Genomic DNA, 20,488 nt, shown 5'->3' with positions numbered 1-20,488 from the left:
CCACAGAAACCAGCCTTCCTGCCACGGCAGGGTTGGGTTTTGGGGTTTTTTGTTGCTTTTTGTTTTGCCTTTTAAAAAAAAACAACAACAAAAAACCCCACCACCTGTCGTTCCTGGCCTGCTCCCTTCTTGCTTTTAAGTCTCAAACCGGAAAATGAGGGAGAAGAAAGCAGTTTAAGTGCATTTTTGTCTCTGGCAGAGCCAGGATTGGATCTTTAACTCTGGTTTCATCCATCACGGCCGGTTCTGCTGGCAGGCCTGGCCGCAGGATGTAATGCGCCATTTAACGTTTGCTGTACCCCAGGTTAAGCAGTGAAGAGTAGCAAGGCTCCGGCTTCTTGGTGGGATTTGGTCACTGGCAACTGGAAATTAGCTGGAGCTTGACAGCTGCGCTGACCCGGAGTGATTTTTGGCATGGCCGTGTGGGCCCAGCCTCTATAGGAAAGGTGTTCAGACAATAGAAGTCTTGCACACGCATTTGGTGGCAATTAGTGATCCTTGTAGACGGGGCAAGGGTAAACAAGCCAGAGCAGCAGGGTTGTTTGCACTTCTAAGTGATGGGTCTGGGTTGTGCTAGAGCTGTTGGGGAGGGGAGGTCCTGCCGCTCCTGTCCAAAAGAACTTCAGGCGTCAGTACTGCCTTCATCCTCACTTAGGCAGCAGGTGAAAGCTGCCTTGTGCATGTTGCCCTCTTTTCATTGCTAACGAGTGATTGGAGATGATCTCTTTCTCCGGCAGGTTTAGCACACTGGAAGCATGGCTACAAGTGCCGTTCCCAGCGAAAACCTCCCCACATACAAGCTGGTGGTGGTAGGAGATGGTGGCGTGGGGAAGAGCGCTCTCACCATTCAGTTTTTCCAGAAGATTTTTGTGCCGGACTATGACCCAACTATTGAAGACTCCTACCTGAAACACACGGAAATAGATGGGCAATGGGCAATTCTTGATGGTGAGCAAGCTACTCTTGTGGTCCCCTTTCTGTTCTACCTGGGCGTAAGCACAAATAGACCTTAGTGCCTCCTGCAGCGTGTTGTGCCTTTGTGTCCCTCCGACTCGGCTGTGGGTTGCCAGGAACTTGAGTGCAAACTGGCCTGTGAACTGTGGCGCCTGGTCTGCAGCTGATCTCCAGCAAAGCTTCTGCTTCCAGTTGCATTGGTTCCAGTGCTGCACAGAAATGTTTCTTGCAGGAGCATGAAAACCTATAGATCATCATAGACATTTGGGGTAGGCTTCTGCAAGGGGTGAATTATAGCACTGTGTGGTTGCTGTTGCTAATGGTACTTCATTGTGGTTAGGCTCATCCCCTGGGAAATAACAGTGAGTGGGTAACTGAATGAGGGCTATAACCAGAAAGAACATTTAATCAAAACTGTCATCCACTGACAGTGAAGAATTGTAACACCTCTTAACTCCCATCATTCAGGTGTGATGTTTTCATATCTAGTTACCCATTTTATTTAAATAGGGTAGGGTACTAGCCTGGAGAGCTGCTGTAACCAAGATCTTTCAGTTCTTTGAAGAAAAATTGCTTTCTTTTTTTTTTAATTTAAAAAAAAAACCCAACTAACAAAAAAAACCCACAACACCCTAAGCCAAAACAAACCCATAAAAACCCAAACCAGCCAACTCCCCAAAAAATAAAAGCAAAAAATCTTGAGTCTGCAGGTAAGGAAAAAGCCCTATATTACCTAAAGCTGCAACTTATTAGTTTGTGCTGCAAGAGACAGACTGACCAGAGCCATAAGGGGAATCTTGCTGTTAAATGTTATAGGTTTTGCTTAACTTTATACAATAATCAGGTAGTACGTATAAGCAAGCAAATACTTTTTGCCATAATTACCCAAGTGCATGTATGTGGCCACTAACACAACTGAACTAAATTTAACCTCACTTGTGGTGAGTTCCCACCCCCACCCTCTTGTCATGAAAGCACTCAAGATCTTTGGTGTCTCTGCATCTGCACTGGTGTGGGGGGACAGAAAGCTAGGGGATTGGCATGAGTGGTAGAACATGGAGGGTGGTGGGGTTTGTTGTGAAGACTGTACGCTTCATCTGGAAAATTGAGATCTTAGTTGCACTCTTAAGGATTTATCAGATACCATTTAGTGAGTACAAATGGCCATGAGATCCATAAAGAATAGCCTTTGCTTAGTACTTCAAAAAAACCCACAACTTAATCTTGCCGACATCTGTTCATTTAAGTATGTTAGTAGCTGATCACTGATACGAGGCAATGTTTGTGAAATTGGTGCCTCAGTGTGTCTTGTGGTGTCATCTGCATCAGAGGTACCTGCTCTTAATCAGCCATCACATAACGTACCTGTGCACCTTTATTTTTTAAATGCCGGTGTTGTATAAAAGAAAAAGCCAATCCTGCTGTAAATGAAATCCATTCTCTCTCATATGTCTCTCTAGTCCAGAATCCAGCACTCTAAAATGAGCCATCTTTATCTTCGCTGGTACACCCCATGTTCTGATATAACAGTACCAGCTGCTGTACTCATTGGTGTTGGCTGAAGCAGCCTGGGTTTTGTAAATCATTTGGAAGTAGAAAAGGCATCTTTCATTGAATATTTGGAATTTTTGTTTAGTCAAGAAAACAAAAAACAACTGTGACCTAGAGTGGGGAAAGAGGTTGTTTTCCAACAAGCAGAAACTTAACCCTTTGTTTTAATGAAAAAGCCTTTCTTTTGCCAAGACGGAGGTTAGCAGCTGAACTGAACTCAGCTGTGGCCTTGAATGCTATGTTGGGAATCCCTGAATTTCAGAGTTCTTGTGCTCACAGAAGTGAAACTGCAGCTTCTTCTCATTCCTACTACTTGAGATTTTGAACGATCAGAATTTTGGAAGAAAGGCAATATTCTTGCTTGGAAAAGCATGTGAACCTTTACCATCTGCCCAGTAGAAACAGCATAAAGACTGACTATCACATGTGTCTTCTGCCACAGCTTTCTGTCCTAGGTTTTGGATCTAGGCCATTTTTGGAGGTCACCATATACTTGGACAGCTGCTTTTGCTGTGGTTGCACGTGGTTGCATGAATCACTTACGGTATAAAATTAGGGACAAACATGATAGGAAGGGTAAAGATACATCATGATAAATTCTAGACTTTCCAGTTGTCCTTTATGACCAAATTCTTTATAAGCTGATGCTTCATGCAGTGCTTGGTGGGGAGAGGAAGCTGCCTATCCCTAAAATAGGAACTAGTTTTAGAAGGTGAGACTACCAAGTGAGGATATAGTGTGAGGGGCTCCATAAGTTTCTAAGTTTGCAGAAATAGTTATTAAAAAAAAAAAAGCCAAATACCTTGGCATCCAACAACTTAAAAAAACCAAACAAACAAACAAAAAAAAACATAGCCCACCCTCTTCCAGGCTGTTGCCTGAGCAGTTTTCTACAGAGCGTCTCTAGCATTTGGTATCTGCACCAGCATTATGTTGTAAAAAAGCCCTTGTGCTAGCCAGCTTGCATAAGCATTTGGCTTCCCTCCATGAAGACCTCCACCCACATTTAATCAATAGCACTAACTGGCAGCGTGGTGAAATGTTTGACTTGCATTTTTTCCCTTTGCTGAAATCTCTTGCTGAAAGCAGACTTAAATGGAATAGGCTTTTATTTCAGATTTTAGACCTTGGAGTGAAACCTACATTCAAACTCTTCTCTTACATATTTGCTCTCTAGCTCTGTGTCCGTTTTCTTACCAACGGAGAGTCTATGACAGTTCCCTGCCTCCCAGAACACTGTGGGACCTGTGCGTGGTGTGTTCAAGTCCAGTGCTACACAAAAATACGTTGTCGTTGGCCTTACGCCAGCTTTGCAAGACTATTGATGCAGTGTTTGGAGGACAAGTGTTGTAGAGTGGAACAGGGCACTTAACCTGAATAAGTGATCCACAGGCAATTTATGGCTAGCCCATTTTTTCAGTTGCTTCCACCCCAAACAAGGCTTTAAGATCAGCCTGCAATTTTCTCTGCATATGTTATCTTCATTTACTTCCTGCTGTTCATACGGAAATCAGGATGGTGATGTGCTTGGTTAAATGCATTCACACGAAGGTGCCGTATAGACACATCAGGTCAGAATTAAGCGGGGGCCAGAGTTGGTGTGCTTTGATTAGCTGTTGCTCCAGTTGAGTTGGTTATCATTAATTTTGTACACGCCTTTCTGTGTGCAGGCTATCTTAGCAATTAGCAGAGGATTTCTTTTGGTGTGGCTGCAAAATGCCAGGCTGGAATTATTAATATGGACATGAAGCCAGAAGTGGAATACCGTAATACAGCAAAAAATTCCCAATGGTTCAAAATTCCTTACGGCTCATAAACCACACAGACAGAAAAAAGCGGTGAGGAAGAGGAGAAGAAGAGATAGTCACAAGCACATGGCTGCAGTGTGTTATGAATTGGGCTAAACCCTTAGCTGTCAGTAGGTTGTTCCAATTGGTACCAGTGAAGCAAGGAATTGTGCCTATGTGTTGGGTGAAAGGAGGCTGTGGTCTCCCTCCTCTTCCCTTTCCTTCCCCTGGTGTGTTTTAGATGAAACTCCCACTGCCTAGAAGTTGTCTCCCTACTCATGAGCTTCGGTTTTCCTTTTTATTTCTCTTCTTCCCAAGTCCCCCCTCTCAATCCCTGGATGCCGTTGTGTTGGGCTGGACCTGCACAGCCTTGGTGTGCACCCCCGTGGAGTAACACCAAGCACTGTTCCTTCCCCCAGGCTCCCTCTCTGCGCTTTCCACTCGTGTCTCCCATGCATCCCTTTTTGCCAGGGGTTTTTGCTGCTAGTCATCCCAGGACAGGCTGTCTGCTTTTCTGTTTTTCTCCTCCGGAAGCTTGGGAACAATTCAGCCAGGAGGCCAGAGGGAGATCAAAGGTCACTTTGGACTTGCAGGCAGAAGGGCTGGCTTGCAGCTCGCTTCCTTTTTTTTTATTTAAACTTTGGGTAGTGTCATTGAAAGAATTAACATTCAAATTAAGTTTGTACTTTCATTCTTTTATTTGTGTGTACAGTATTTTCCCTCCCTTAATTGCTGGGATTTTGCAACCTTGAAAGAAGGTTTTTTTGTCTTGGGTTGTGGGGATGTTTTTCCTGCCAGGAAAATTTTGATGTTGCAACATGGAAAGCACAAGGCTTTGAATACTTGCCCTTTGTTAGAGAAAGAGCTCCTTTAAGGGCTTGCATCTTTATTCTGTTTATTGATGTGGAAGCCTTTCTTCTGAAGGCCTCTCTTTTCTTTTTTCTTAAAGAAAGGGCAAGAATTCAAGTACTTGGGTTTTCCATGTTATAACATCTGCGCGTTTAGTTATGGCACAGAAGAAGGGTTCATAAAAGCCCCAGTGTTTCCCTGTTGCATGCTTTCCCCTGAGGAAAGCTCTCACGCTGGAGTGTGGCTGTGTCTGAGAAGGAGCAGAAGCATCGGAGTCATGAAGTGAAGCATCTACCTCACCTTGCTCACAGCATGGGCACCTCATACCTCTTCAGGATGACTTGGGGTGTGGAAATACAGAATATAAGCCATAGCCCCTGCTCTCTATTTGCTCAGTGCCCAGAATACAAATTCCGCAGTTGAAGCCAATGTCCGAAGGGGGCTGCCCTCCTGTCCCATGCTGCTGATGGAAGAAAGATGAAGGCTGTGGGGATGGCTTTCCTCAGCCTGAGACTCTTTGGTTTGACTTGTCAATTCAAATGAAGGTTTCCCTTGGATTTAGCTTCCAAGCTGCCGGGCAGCTGGCGATGGAGTTTCTCTCCGGCCCCACCTTTTGAAGCAGAGCTGCGGTGCCGAGAGGAAAGTGAGACTTGGAGAGAAGCACCGTGACGAGTCTGGCTCTGTAACCTGTGGTCCCCTGACAGTGCCACATTCCCAATTCTGCTCCATGCCCCGGGGACTTTTCCTGTATTTCATATTAAGAAGTCGAAGGAGCAGAAAACGCCTGGAGTCAGACTCCTTTGCGCTGCTCCCCTCCCCGGCACTGTGAACCCGGGTTCCCATCTGTCTGCTGACCCACCCACCCCCTGAAAGGCTTGCACTTGTGCTGCACATACCTAAGCAGAGGGATTTCACTGGAGGCTGCTTGCAAAAATCAAGTTGTACACATTTGTGCTTGGCTTTCTGAGCATGAGATCAAGGCAGGCACAAACAACTGTGTCCTGTCCCTCGCTTCATGATGCGCAGCCACTCTTCTGGATGCTGGAGGGCAAGGCTCTGCAAGAGCCATGCTGAGCTGCTTTCAGGACTGGCTGCAGCAATATGCAGTCACTGCTTGGAACAGGCTGCTGGCGTCTTATTTAGGCAGAGAAATCCAGGGGCTGAAGGATAGAAAATGGGTTTAACCTGCCTGTCCAGTCATCTTTGGTGCCTTAGATGCCATGCATGGACAGTGGAGAAACTCTCTTGTGTGAGTTTATCTATGCACCGAGGTGCCCAGCAATGTAAAGATATAGACGTAGGAGGGCATTTTGCCTAGGTATGAAAAGAGAAGAGGAATGCACCTGCACAACCAGATCTGAGCTCCCTGAAGGCTGAGAAGGCTGTGTTTGAATCTGAAGTGAGTCCAGCCTAGGCTTTAGAAGAAGCAATGCAGTGACTTTGATTTCATAGTATGTCTCTGCCCTTGTCTTAGATTTACATGGCTGTGTCTCTGGGTGGACAGTCAGAGGACTGTGGGTTACAGAGACATTGCCACATAAAATACCTGGAAGCACCGAGTGCTTCTATTTTGGTCCACAAATTCCTGTGTATTCCTGGGCTCCTGTGTCTGCTCAGAAGTGCTCTCTAAGCAGCCTCACTCTTGCCTAACCTATCCGGATTCACAAGAAAGTGGTGTGTAGAGCTCTACGGGGGCAGGACTCAATTAGCAAGGAGTTCATTGCAACAGTTGGGGTCACATCCACTGGAAAGCAGAAAAAGCCATCTCTTCGCTCAGCAACCTCTTACCTGCAAAGCAGAGACCTCCCGCTGGGCTCTCACAGCCTAATTGCTCTTAGTGCAGTCTCCAGCTGACTGCGTGATAGCTCTGTAAAATGGCTTTGCCCTCTTTGGATAACTGTTCGATGTCAGCCATAGTCCTTGGCTTTTCTCCTCCATCTTTACCAAACACTTTTGTTAATGTTCCTCCTTGCTTCTTCTTCGGTCAAGTTTGTGGGAACTTCACCACGTTTGCTGTTGGAAGTCCCTGACCGTGCGCTGCGCAGCCTGTGAATCTGATTTCAGTTCCTGGAAGAATGAGATAGGGGAAACCCGCTGTGCTTTGGTCCAGCCTTGTTTCCACATTGGCTTTTATGCACTGCCAGTGGGGCAACTGCCAGTAAGAGGCAACTGCTGTTTTAAAGCGTACTGGGGAAGAGAGAGCTCACAGTTTTTCTCTGCTCATGATTATTTCTATGTCTTCTGGCATCTCATCTGCAGAAATGGGAATTTTAAAAGGTGGATGCTGGCTAACATCCTAAATCTCTTCACCCTTTTGGGAAGTTGGTGAAATCACCTTCCCAAGCTTCCTCCTTGATACTTTCCCGTTTCTGTAAGTTGTTTTTGAAGCTTTTATGCCACAAGATTACACCAGAAGCAAAGCCGCTTGCATCTGGCCCTTTTTTGGTGCTGGCACTTTGCGGAATGTGGTCCTGTCCTGCGTACAAAGGACCGAGAGCGCACTCTCCTCTCTGGTTGTTTACAATTCCTGTAGCACAGAGGTTGTAGGATGGGGCGGGCTGTGTTTAGGAAGAGCACATTTAAAGTTAAAACAAGGACTTTCTCTGGCCATCCACATGACACGTCGCTTTGCATGAATAACCCATCTGAGATTAACCTTAACCCTCACTACTGCGTGTCTTTTACTCGCATTTCCGAAGTGCCATTTTAAATGCTGCCTGGACTTGCTCTCCTTTCTACAAATGCTGCAAGTGAATTCCCTTTAAATAGCAGCTGCTGACACAGCAGCTCTGCCTGTGTTTAGTGTGATGCCATGGCTGAGGTCCAGGCGAGGTAAGAGTGGCAGGACCGCAGCCCTGTGCTGTCCCTTGGCTATCCCCACAGCCCCCCGGGCTCACCCCTTGCCCTCTCACAGGGGATGGAAAGCATTGGAGAAGCAGCGGCTCGGGATGGGTTGATGGGTGCAGGAGCAGAGCTGGATTCCTCCTGTGTTTCAAGGGAGGTTTGCAAATGTGCCAGGGCAAGGGGAAGTCCCTAAGCAAATTACCAATGCAGGATGCGGCACATCCATCTCCACCTTCCTGCCCACGGCTTGCGCTCGGGCACCTGCCCTCTCTCAGAGGAAGGGCGGGCAGGAGAGCCTGGCCCCCTGCAAGAAGCTGTCCCACTCCACCACAAATTGTGTACGTGTGCTGGAGAGGGAAAGGGAGCGCGTGTTTGTGTGTATGTTGGTTGTCAGTTCTCAGCCCTGCCCTGGTACCGCGTCCCGCTGGTGCAGGAGTCAGATGAGGGCAGCCCAGCCTCTCCTTACAGGCTGGGCGGGTAGGAAGGATTAATTTTCTCTTCTATCCTAGCCACGCAGTCCTGGCCTTATTCCATGGTAGCAGTTCTGCCCAGGGCATAGAAATTCACCAGCACATGCAGTGTCTTTTGGGTTGGTTTTCCATTTTCTTTTTTTTCTTTATTGTACAGTCCTTAAGGATAGCATGGATGCCTTTGAGCTGAGACCTTTGTTTCCTAGATTTAGAGGGGATAAGCGGGATAAAGAGACACCCATGACTTTCCAGCAAGCTCCGGCTAGTTGGCAAACAAACCTAAATCTCAGGGTCTCTGCAAAAGGCTCGGAGCTCTTTTCACCTTAAGGGCTCATGGAAACAGATGTTCAAGACCAGCTAAGGCAGGCGAACAAATGAGGCTGAAGGCTTTAAAGGGTCTGCCATCCACAAGTAGGGTCTCCAGGGCCCCCAGCATAGCTGTCTTTCCGCCAGACATATAGTGAAGGTGTGGGCTGGCTCGTGGGGTGTGCTGTGAAGTGCAGCATGTCTGTCCATGGCCACCTGTGCTGATTCAGCAAGTAACACCGGCAGCAAAGTGGGCTTATATCCTGTCCCCATCTAGAAATTGGAGCAGCCTGAGTACTTACCCCTACAGGGAACATCTTGCTAGGACTGTGGGCCTGCTCAGACTAGAAAAACCCGTATCAAGCCCTGCTGCTCTGTCAGCAGTACGCTCCTGCCACAGCCTCCATCCACTGGTGCCCTGGGCTTTCCCCCTCACCCGTGGGCAGCAGATGCGAACGCTGTGGCTGTACAGCGGAGGTGGAGACAGTTTTCCCACCCAGCCCAGTTGACTGGGATGTGAAAACGTTCCCAGTCGTCATGAGGGTCTCGCATTTGCCTCTAGGATACAACGATGCATTAGGACTATTACTGCTGAGCAGCCAAGGCGTTGTGAGCTCACACCGTGTTTGTACTGGCATAGCCGAAGCCGATTAACTCCTCTTGTACGCTCCTCCTGGCAGCCAGAATCCTGGCAGCGTACGAAGCTGGGGCCCAGGGACTGGCATTGATGCTGGGTATCAGTACACGGTGTTCACCCAGAAGGCTGGCATAGCTTGCTCCACACGTGGTCCGTGATGTAGCTGATGGGACCCCTGCCAAGGCAGAGTGATGGAGAACCAGTGAGTTATGGTCACATTAGAGACGAGGTTAATCTATTGGGGAACAGCATCTTGGTTGCTGCCACAACTGGGGTGTTTTAGGGGATTTCGGCATAGATTTAGGCATTGTCAATGCACAGAAACACGATCGCTACAGAGGATCTGCAAGTCACTTAAAGCTTTTCCACCTGTGTTAACTAGCCTCTCAATATCAACATACCACTTGGGACTAAATATTTAAGGGGAGTTCCTCAAGGCTGAACTGTCTTGCTCTGAAAGCACATAATTTTGTAGAAATAATATTGAGAATTGGAAAATGCTTGTAGCTATTACCCTGAGTTGTCTCCCAGCTCAGCTTCGCCATGCAGTTTGTAGATTGTCCCTGACATTTAAACTGGCATTTACTTAGTCTTCCAGTCTTGGGTGTTTCCATGTGGGGAGCAGAGAGAGCTGGGAGAGGGAAAGGTGGAGAGCTGCGAAATAGTGAGCCGTATCTTGCCAGAGGAGCAACTCCTGAAGTTCAGTGATCAGTGTTTGGTACGGGAAAAGGAAAGTAAAAACTATGTAGTCTTCCTCCTGTCCATCCACTCCCGGTGCCGGCACACAGTGATGAGGGGGGTCTGGGAGTGGTTTTTGTTTTGTAACAAGCAACCACCTTGTTCATCCAACTTGCTTTTGTCAAATCTTGCAGCCTGTGAGAGGACTGAGCCCAGCAGAGGCAGAAGGGCCGTGTAGGGCACATAGCGGTGACAGCAGCCACAGGTCCTCGCAGTAACTAAAATCCTTCATCCCTTCTGTCCTAGTTCTGGATACTGCGGGCCAAGAGGAGTTCAGCGCAATGCGGGAACAGTACATGAGGACTGGAGATGGTTTCCTTATAGTCTACTCGGTGACAGACAAGGCTAGCTTCGAGCACGTGGACCGGTTCCATCAGCTGATCCTCAGAGTCAAGGACAGGTGGGTGCCATGGAGCCCGGCGCTGCCTGACCCCGCTCCCATCACTCTGGACGCTGTGCCACAGGGGTGGTTGCATGTCTCACCCTGCCTGTTGCCTCCTGGGTGTCCTGGGACAAATCCTTGCATGTTCTGCCGTGGGTTTGTAGACCTACATATGAGGCATAAGAAGCATTTTACCTTTTCTAATAAGCAGTTAAGTGCTTTCAATGCGGAAAAATTCAGTAGTGTTATGATGGAGTGAAAAGGGATCTGAAAGGGAGAAACACCAGCGAGAACGGTTTGGCAGAGCAAGGTGAGAAAGGCAGACACCTTTGAAGGTAACCAGTTTGGCTCTGAAGAGGGAGAAGGATGCTCTGTGCACAGTGCAGGCACTTTGGGAAAGCCAGCAGGGAGTCAGCAAGCATTCAGCCCTAATCCTTTTGTGTGTCCTGGCAGCATCTTCCTTTCCCTGGCTTCAGAGAAGCCTTTTGTTTGTGCCAAAACAAAACTTAGAAGGTCCTGCATGATTTGGGGCTGTGAAGAAGCGTCTTGAAGGGGAAAACACCTCACGTTGAAAGGAACTGTATTTCTTACAAGGGGTGTAATGCAGTTAATGCATCGTGTTCCTCAGCAACCATTTTCAATGAATAAAACATCTCTGTGTGACTGGGGAGAAAGCAAAAGAGGTCACCTGCTCCCCGGCTTGTGTGTGCATGGGAGAAGGTAGCGCTGAAAGTTTAACTGTGGTAAGCAAATGTGTCCTGACAGAGCAAGGGGAAGCTGCCAGGGCTTTATCTCTGAGATAACTCCCTTTTCCCATCCCGGTTCAAGAGGCGATGAATCCATCCTTACTGGGTGGGGTGTGAATTAAGCCGTTCTATGCCTGCAGCTTTGAAACACTTAGTTTTTCCATTCATAATGGCTTTTAATTATGGAAGTCATCAAGAAAAGCCACCAGAGGGTTCGGGCCTCGTTGCTGGCTTCCTTTCGCAGCTCTGAATAACTTCCCCACAGGAAGGGTGGACTCGTATCATGTGAGGTTCACAGCTGACAGCTCTTCCAGTAAAGCTTCCAAAGCGGAGCCCACAAGAGTGAAAAGTAAAGGGAAAACCAGCCTTTGATTTCATCTAAATGAAGAATAAATGTCAGTCACTCAGTCTGCCTCCCAGATCACAACAGCCTTTTCTTCACTGCCAGCTCAGCTTGGGGCAAATTAAATCTGTTCTGAAAGCTGAAAACAGGACAGCGTTTCCTGCAACCTGCCCCCAACCCGTGTCGGTTTTATCTAATTTAACTTTGTGAAAATAAGATGTGGTATTCATCGTTTCGCTCTGGACTGAAACTTTTACCCCTCCGCACGCTGTGCGAACACGGCGGCCGGCGTGTGAGAAGCAGGAAGTGAAACAGGCCGGGGAGGTTGTTTTTGTTTCCCCGCTCGACGCCGCCGAAGCGCAGAGCGCGAGGAGCTTAACACTTCATCCAGAACCTGAGCTTGGTCCGAAAATGGCAGCAGCAGGAGCAGCGTGAGAAAAGAAGGCGTCCTGCCAGACCCGCAGGTAGCGGGGGGCAGAGCGTGGCCCTGGTTTTCGAGCTAGCCGTCAGTTTTGGCAACTTAAAATCCAAAGGAATTGCAGGCTGCCGCGTTAGCAGAGCTGTTCAAAGCCTTCCTCCAGTTTCTTTCCATAACCCTCATGACAGTAAAACTTCCAACTACAGTAGCTTTGTCCAACTAGCAATTGTACAACTTAAAACAGGGAACAAAGTCCCCATAGAGTTTTATGCCTGATGTAAACACGGCAAATGAGATACTGTCCAAATGTCCCTTTCTTATCAAAGTGCTGCAAGCCAAAAAGGAATCAAATAATCCAGCCAAGCAAGTGTTTTGCTCCAGAATGATCAGAGTCAAGATATATCAATGCTCAGGTATTAAAATTAAATCAAAGCCACATTATCAGAATGAATAACTGTAAGACTCATTTAAAATGCAGAGTGCAGTACAGTATTTTTCCAGCCAGAGCAATGGGGCAGCATGCCAGAGGGAAGATGGAGCCCTTATCGTCTGGATGAAAAATGACACAGAAACGCTGTTTGAAAATCCAGGGTTACTCAGGGAAGTGTTTTATGCAGAAATGAGTACGGCCAGCTGCTCCTTACCCCAATAAAATCAGCTCTGTTACAGCAGTGAGCACTGGAATCATGTTAGGAGGGTTTAAAGTTAAATAAAAGAAAATAATGCTGCAGTAATTGTCAATTATCAGAAGTGACCTCCTCCTTCCTAGCAGGGGGTAAAGGCCCTGCAGCACGACTTTACCCTCTGTGTCCTGCAGCCAGAGGAGAGGCTCCCGGGTGGGGTGGGGTGGGCAGCAGCTGCACTTACATGCCTGGTAAAGTTAGAGAAATACTGAGTATTATTACAGAGGTAGATGGTTTTGGTACAAAAGGATGGTCATTCATCAGGTTTTTGCTCTGGGATTAGAAGCAGGAGATGGTAGGTAATAGCATGTGGAAACTTAGCAAGACTCTTTGGTTCCCTCCAGCCTCCTTCCAGCTACCGCTGCCAGCCTTTCAATTTGTCTTGGGGTAACAGCTGACGGGGATCTTTGCTCCCAGTCATTTTCTCCTCCATTCGATGCCTCTCTGAGCACCAGCTCCCAGAATCCGTCTTCTTTCCCAACGGTTGCTTTCGGTGGATGACCAGGACGTGAACTGACACCAGTTCCTCCACTGTACCTCATTACCTTGCAATGATGAGCAGCTGCCAAGATACGCAGCTACTGAGATGACTTACCTGTTACAAAAGAGTCCCAGTCTCCTGTTCAAGGTCTGTCTCTATGTCGCAGTTAATTTCCTGACTAATTCTGTAGTTCATTCTTTACCTACTTGGATCTTCAGTCTTAGATCTTAAGTCTTCCTATTGTCAGGCATTGCAAAAACTACAACAGTCCCTGAAGTGCCTGCAAATAAGAATTAAGGTGTGCATGCATGCAACTTGCCAAACAGATTTTTACAGTAGGAACATATCTGTAGCACAGTCTAGGGGCTGATGTGTGTTCGTTTGGTCTTTCTTTATATTTCTTTACACATATGTGGTATGACTGTAGCTGAAAATGTCAGATGATGTCAGCATCAGAAAGTGAAACTTATGCTCAGCATTTTTGTATTGTAGTCTACTCATAATTGGGTGGTGGTTTTGATTTTTTTCCAGAGAGTCCTTTCCAATGATTCTGGTGGCGAACAAAGTTGATCTAATGCATTTACGGAAAATTACAAGAGAACAGGGAAGAGAAATGGCAACAAAACATAATGTAAGTTTGCGGGATTGTTTGATTGGTTGTTTTAAGTCCCATCACAGGCATTCAGAATTGAATTCTCTCCTCATTTGGACCTGAATTAAGGCATTTCTCTTACAATCAAACATTTGTAATTACATTTTCAACTACTACAAAGTAGTAGCTACGCAGTTTCCTTTCAGTAAGGCCAGTTCACCATTGAAACTCGAACCTCTGCTGTGCACCAGGGCTGTAGCAAAGCTGTGGCCATCATGAAGCCACGTGTACAAGGTGTCTGCAAATGGTGAGAAACATGAAATGTTCACAATGAGGGAAGAAAGCGTACCCTCCCAGAGTGGAAAAGCAGAGTCAGGCATTAGGAGGTATACCCAGGAGTCCGTATGAACTAAGCTTGTTAAAGATAATGAAGTTACAGGGTTGTTAAGCCTGTCTAAATCTGGCCTGCCATCTGAGCTCTGCATTATTCATGCTGTAGTTCAGCCCAAGAAATTGGGCTTGGATGGGTGTAGGAGACACCATACTCCACTAACCACCTCTAAATGCCAGGAGCCCTGAATTCCCAGAAGGAAGCAACAACTCCCGTAGGAGGAACTGAACGGAAAGGTAAAGGCAAACAAGCCTGAGACCTCTTGGAAGCTTGGTGTGCCTAAACAGCAAACTGTGCCGTGTTTCTAAACAAGCCACGATGGGGGAGTTTGGCAGGGCAGGTTCACTCCCTCCCCTCCCCAAGGAAGCTCGTTTCTGTAGGAGCCAGCACCCCTAAACTGCAACACAACATGTTGCGCCCATCTGTACATGCACGCTTTTGGCCGTGTACAAAAATACCTTATCAGAGGCAGTTTTGTAAATGTGCCAGCGTGCTGGACAAGCACTCTAGGAGGCCCCATCTGGCTGTCAGACTTTGAAGGAGAAGATCATTTTACACTGAAGGGGAATTGTAGTCATGAAATATTCATGCAGTAGTCCTAATAAAATGTGGCAAGCAAGAATTTTTGGCGACTGCTCGTCTTTCAACAACCTTCGGCTATTTTCATGTCTGCAAGCACAGCTTAGGGGGAGAGAACATCTGATGACATGAAGTCTATGATTATTCTTCCCCAAACCCAGAGCTCTGATAGCAGCTGGTTTGCCTGGTGCTTATTCCAGTCCTTTTGTAAGCGCTTGCTGACCTCGCTGTGAGTGTGAAGGTGTTGATAGCAGTGTCATGACAACATTTTGTTTACCTGTATTTCTCTGGTCTCTTAGGCACCTGATTTCTCCAGCCTTTAGGGTTTTTCATTTTGAAACGTGCTTGCTACCAACATGTAGGCTGTTACCAATCCCTGTCGTGATACACTTCTCTCCTCCAGATTCCCTATATAGAAACGAGTGCCAAGGACCCACCTCTAAACGTCGACAAGGCCTTCCATGATCTCGTGAGGGTAATAAGGTAAGCTGCCAACTCTCCGCTTGCTCCTGCCCGTGGACGGGATGTGCAGGAGTCGTGGCCTGGAGAGCCAGGAGCCAGCTTTTGGGGAGCAGGGGCCAGGTGGTTTAGTTGGGGGTGGGAGGTTTCTGGGATTTATTAAACTTTCTTGTCCTGTATCTGTGTAGGGATATTACTAGCACTTAGTTACGCTTGCAGGGCATCAATGCTGGCAGGTTGAGACTAGCTGTGGCCATGATGAAAATATATTCAATGAACAGTGCAAAGCCTACTACAATGATCAGCTTTAAAAGGCTGACGTTAAAAGCTCTGGACCAGTAATTTGAGTTTTCATATCTTTGTCCTCTCAGGGTCTTGCGTGGCCAGAGGTTAAAAAGGGCTGGCAAAACATTCTACAAAAATTCTAGTGTTGTAGGTCACTTCTAACATTTTCTGCTCAGTAAATGGAAAAAATTAAGCCGCATTGTATGAGAAACAGCATGACCTAATGGCTAAGCCACAGGTTTCCTCCTCAGACTGCAGAGGTTTGTTCCCAGATTTGGCATGAGCTGCCTTTGCTCGCTTTGGCAAACGCCTGCTCTCCAGGCGCACCCCTGCTCCGGCTGCTGGCGTGAAGGGACTGCCTTCCAAAATCCCGGCTGCCCTGCAGGAAAAGAGCTGCATGCACATCTCAGCGTCTCGGCTGATAACCTCAGATCTCTCTGAGATTTGTTTTTCTGGCACCAGTTGTCTGCCAGATTTTTCTGGGCCCTCATTTTTCATGTTTTGGGAGGGTGCTGAGCTGAAATCATGCTCCTCCCTGACGTGCAGTCAAAGTGCCTCACTCGGCAATTAAACCATGAGGCATTTATTCACAGCATATCTGTACTTGTGAATATCTCAGCGCAGCCTCGAGTCAGCCTCCATCAAAAGCAGATGGTACTGCCCACTCTTCCCACATGCCTGAAAAGCAGGGGGCAGAAAGCCTGGGGAGAACTACAGAGCTGAGCTGGAAATGTCCCAGGCTATTTCCCAACTGTTCTGTAACTCGGCATTAGCTGGCTAGATACTACTTTTGTGTTACAGGGAGCTCTTACCACCATCTATTCTATTCTGGAAAAAACCCCACATACAGAGCAAAAAGAAGGTGGTGAGGCTCTGTTTGCTTTTTCTACATAACGTGACTCCAGACAGGCGCAGGCTGGAAGGAGCGTTGTAATGAGACATCGCAAAGTTCAAGCCCTCAAAATGCACTCCATAACCTCAAAGATAGGTGATGTACCTCAGTTTCCTGAGTCGTTACCATGCAAGTTGTTGCCAGTCAAGTGATACCCTCCGTGGCGTCAAGGGCACCAGAGATGTTCACAAGAGCGTGAACTGGTGTTAAGTCAGAGCGCAGAGAGGTGCTGCGTGATCTAGCTGGTCATCTGCCACGATGCAGCTTCGCTTGGTCTTTGGACGTTGCAGACTGTCCGCAGCCGTAAGATGGCATCACCCACCATGTATTGTGTTTCTTTTTTTTAAGTGAGCGTTTTCAAATAAAATGTGAATTTACAGCTCCCTAGTAACTGTGTCATTCCTGGAGTGCCTGACAAATGTGGGGGCTCCTCAGAGCCCCTGTGGGTTTGCAGGGTGAGGGCACTCGTTTGGGGCTGGCACTGTATGTGCTTCTTGCACTTGGCTGACTCCCAGTTTATTTAGCTTCATGCAAGAAACTGTTGTCTGGAAGTAATCCAGAAAGGAGTGGGGTGATTGAGTATGCCCAGTCTAAAATTTCCTGATATCCCTTTTATGCTGCAGCAGTGCCATGCACAAGCACCATCACAGCAGAAAGCTTGAGCAGGTGTGGGACGTGGTTTTCTGGATCTCTAAAATAGTTCCAGAACACTGTGAACAGCTTGTGGCCATTTAGTGCTTATCCAAATTCACTTTAAAGTTTTGTTGGTTTTTTTTTTTTATTTCAGCTTTCTAGTTTTGAGCTTTAAATGTTCATGTTTTTCAAGCCTCCAGCCTTCATACTTGCTGAAAAAAGAGCTCTTATTAGTCAAAGCTGAGTTTTTTCAGATGGTTGCAAGCATTTGGGAGCTGAGACTGTTAGAAAAACACCAAATAAAGCCAGAATGATTTGTCCCCCAGCTATGTCTCATTCTGGTCTGAATAACTTGGTCTAAACACTCAGTTTAGTGCCTGGCATATTACATAGCAAAGAAAGAGGCTGGTTTTGAACTATTCAAACTCTCAGGTTGGTTATTTAGACACCGTTTGAATCTACGGAAACTGCTGGCGTTCATATGGTTTATCTTGCAATAAAATCGAAGTCTATGGGCTGCCTGTCGGGTGTTAGAACTATAAAGCTTTCTTCTGCTGAATGTGCACCACTGGGCTAGCTGAGTGGCGGCTGTACACAGGTACAGTTACAAACAGGCATTGGGGCAATGCCTCGTCGTAATGAAAAGGGAGAAGCCCTCAGCATAACATTTTAGAGGTTGCTCACAGCCTTCCTGGCTGAGGGGGGCTGCCGGGGCACAGCCCAGCAGTGCTCTCCGCTGCGTGTTTCAGGGCTGTGACTTCAGACAGCCAGAGGAATCTTTCTGGGGTCTGGTTGCTCTCCGTGCTCTGGTGCTCTTCACAACTTCCAGGGGAGGCCAGATCCCCGTCAGCAGCAGACTCTGTTTTTCCATTATTATTTTTGACCACCCCCCCCTGCCATAGCCAAGTCTGCAGCAGTGCAGCTGGCTAAGGGCAATGCCGGCTGAAAGCAAATCTTTCCAGGAGGGTTTATTTCTCTGTGCACTCCATATCTCTTTCATCCTCTTCCCTAACGAGCATTAGCAGCAGTGTGATGGATGACATTGCGTTGCTTAGAGCATCCCTGTTTCCCAGAGCAGGCCCCCGGCCGGGGAGGAGGCAGCAGTTCACCCAGGGCGACCGGAGGCACAGTGCCCTGGCAGGACGTACAGCCCTGCTGTCAGCCCTAAAGTTTGCTTACGGCTTCTTTCCTCCTTCCTTCAAAACGCAGGCGGTTGTCTTGTTAGCTGTGTGGCGTGGTGGTGGAAGGAAGGGTATATGGAGATATATGTGCAAATATACACATGCACACCAAAATGCCGTTCTGCTGGCTGCCCAGGGCTCTGGATGCTGATGTCCAACCCACCTGCTTGTGTCTCACCTGCTTATTTTCTTCTCTGTCTCCCAAAACAGGCAACAGATCCCAGAGAAAAGCCAAAAGAAGAAGAAAAAGACGAAATGGCGAGGGGACAGAGCCACGGGCTCCCACAAACTCCAGTGTGTGATTTTGTGACGGGACCGCGTGGGAGTGCCTTGGACACCTCCCTCCTCCCCCCCTTGACCCACCGCCAACCCAGGCGAGGAGCAGCAGTGCGACCCCGCCACCCCCTCGGGCTCCCCACGGTGGCTCGGGCTCAGAGGATAAAAAAAAGGAAGAAAAAAAAAGTGTTGGTTTTATCTGCAAATATTTCTCCTTGTGACCCATTTCTGAACAGCCATGAATAGCCCCGTGTTTGGTACAGTTGTCGGGGGGGGGGAGGGAAAGGCTTTTCTTTCTCTAATTTTTTTTTTTTTTTGTCCTCTTCTCCTTTTTCATTGTTTGCTCAGCGAGCGTTGGGTTGCAAAGAAAAAGGAAGAAAAAAAAAGTGTTGGTTTTATCTGCAAATATTTCTCCTTGTGACCCATTTCTGAACAGCCATGAATAGCCCCGTGTTTGGTACAGTTGTCGGGGGGGGGGAGGGAAAGGCTTTTCTTTCTCTAATTTTTTTTTTTTTTTGTCCTCTTCTCCTTTTTCATTGTTTGCTCAGCGAGCGTTGGGTTGCAAAGAAACACGGCCGGGGTTAGATTTTTTGCACTGAACTCTCTCTTACGCGGCAGTGCCAAAACACGACTTCATATGAAAGTGCATAGATTTGGAGGAAGAAAATGAATTCCAGCTGCTCTGGGTGCTCCAGACATTGTGTCAGACTCTGGAGGGCAGCCAGCTCACAGACCATAAACTCCAGCTTAGGAAAAGAGGTTTGGGCTTGGATTATTTTTTTTTCTTACCCTTTGTCAAGAGGTTTTGTTTCTGTTTTGTAATTTGGGGCATGTCAAAGTTAAGACGTTTTGTTAACCTGGAAATATTTAAATTAAAGTAATTTACAAATGGAAGGGTATGTCATCTTTAAGGGGGGGAAAGGGAGAGAGGAAGTAAAACCTGAACTGAATTTGTTATCCTAGTGTTGAATTTCTCCCTCATAAATGTGTGTAAAGTGGTGCGATCTAAATCCCTCTTTATTATTCCTTAACCTTTCCCTGCAAAGCCACTCTCGGGTAGATGAATTGTTTTGCTTTTCCCAGGCTCATCTCGCACACACACAAAAAAAATCTGTTTATGGGCTTTGGCTCAAAGTTTCTTCGTTTCTTCCCCCCCCTTTCACTGAGAGTTGGTGACTTGAAAGGAAGAGGTGTTTTGAAAATGGCTCAAATGGTATGTGTCTCTTCATAAGCTTACTATATCTCAAATGTCTCCCTGAAAACAGCAGAGACTAAATATCTTTATGCCTTCTGAAAAGGCAAGGCAAAAAACCTTGCATAGCCAATTCCAGCCATCCTCTGTGGCACCAGCAGTATGGTTGTGCACATCCTGGAGAGGCCACATTTTCTCTCACACCTTTGCTGGCACTAAGAATAGCGGTGGCCATTTTTTTCTTTAATTTAATGGATTGTCATCTGCTGGACTGAAGCCATCGGCTCCATTCACAGGGTCGCCAAACCCCTTTAAAAGTAACAATGTGCTTTTCATCAGCTTGAATCCTATTCAAATTCGGTTTATGGGCATGACTTAAAATATTGGCAGAGAATGAATGCCTGAGATTTGTGTGTCTGAGTGCAGAAAATCCTGGTATTGGATACTGAAGACCTGTTCAAGATGGTGGATCATCACAGACTTAGTTGTTTCTGTTTGTCTTTGCAATCTATTTGCTGCCGGATTTCATTTCTTGACTCTTTGGCAGGCCACCTTGTGAACCAGGAGTTGGCTGCTGATTATTTTTCAGGTGAGTGTGGCTAATGAAAACATTTTCCTAATCTGTCCAGTCTTCTTCACGGCCAGAAGATGGCAAATGTCTGTGGCTGGCTCAGCAAGCTGCTTAGCGTAACGCTGGCTCTTCTGCCTCTGTCCTCTTTTGTGTGATGACAGATGCTGGGGATGGATTAAGGGGGGGGATATTGGGAAGAAATATCTTTCATGGACTCTTGCGTTGGATGCGGGCCATATGCTTCAGTA

General features: G+C 47.0%; 1 protein-coding gene across 1 annotated transcript; it reads left to right on the top strand.

Annotated features, from left to right (window-relative positions):
- Positions 1-731: 731 nt before the first annotated feature.
- MRAS (muscle RAS oncogene homolog) lies at positions 732-18,511 on the top strand. Its single transcript, XM_010295008.1, has 5 exons — positions 732-948; positions 10,383-10,536; positions 13,721-13,820; positions 15,155-15,234; positions 18,412-18,511. Exons 1-5 carry the CDS (start codon positions 756-758, stop codon positions 18,509-18,511), a joined length of 627 nt encoding a protein of 208 aa, XP_010293310.1. The 5' UTR covers positions 732-755.
- The last annotated feature ends 1,977 nt before the right edge of the window (positions 18,512-20,488 follow it).

This window comes from Phaethon lepturus, unplaced genomic scaffold, assembly GCF_000687285.1.
Source record: "Phaethon lepturus isolate BGI_N335 unplaced genomic scaffold, ASM68728v1 scaffold41839, whole genome shotgun sequence".
In the NCBI taxonomy this organism is placed as follows: Eukaryota; Metazoa; Chordata; class Aves; order Phaethontiformes; family Phaethontidae; genus Phaethon; species Phaethon lepturus.
This window is presented reverse-complemented; position numbering and strand designations above follow the sequence as displayed.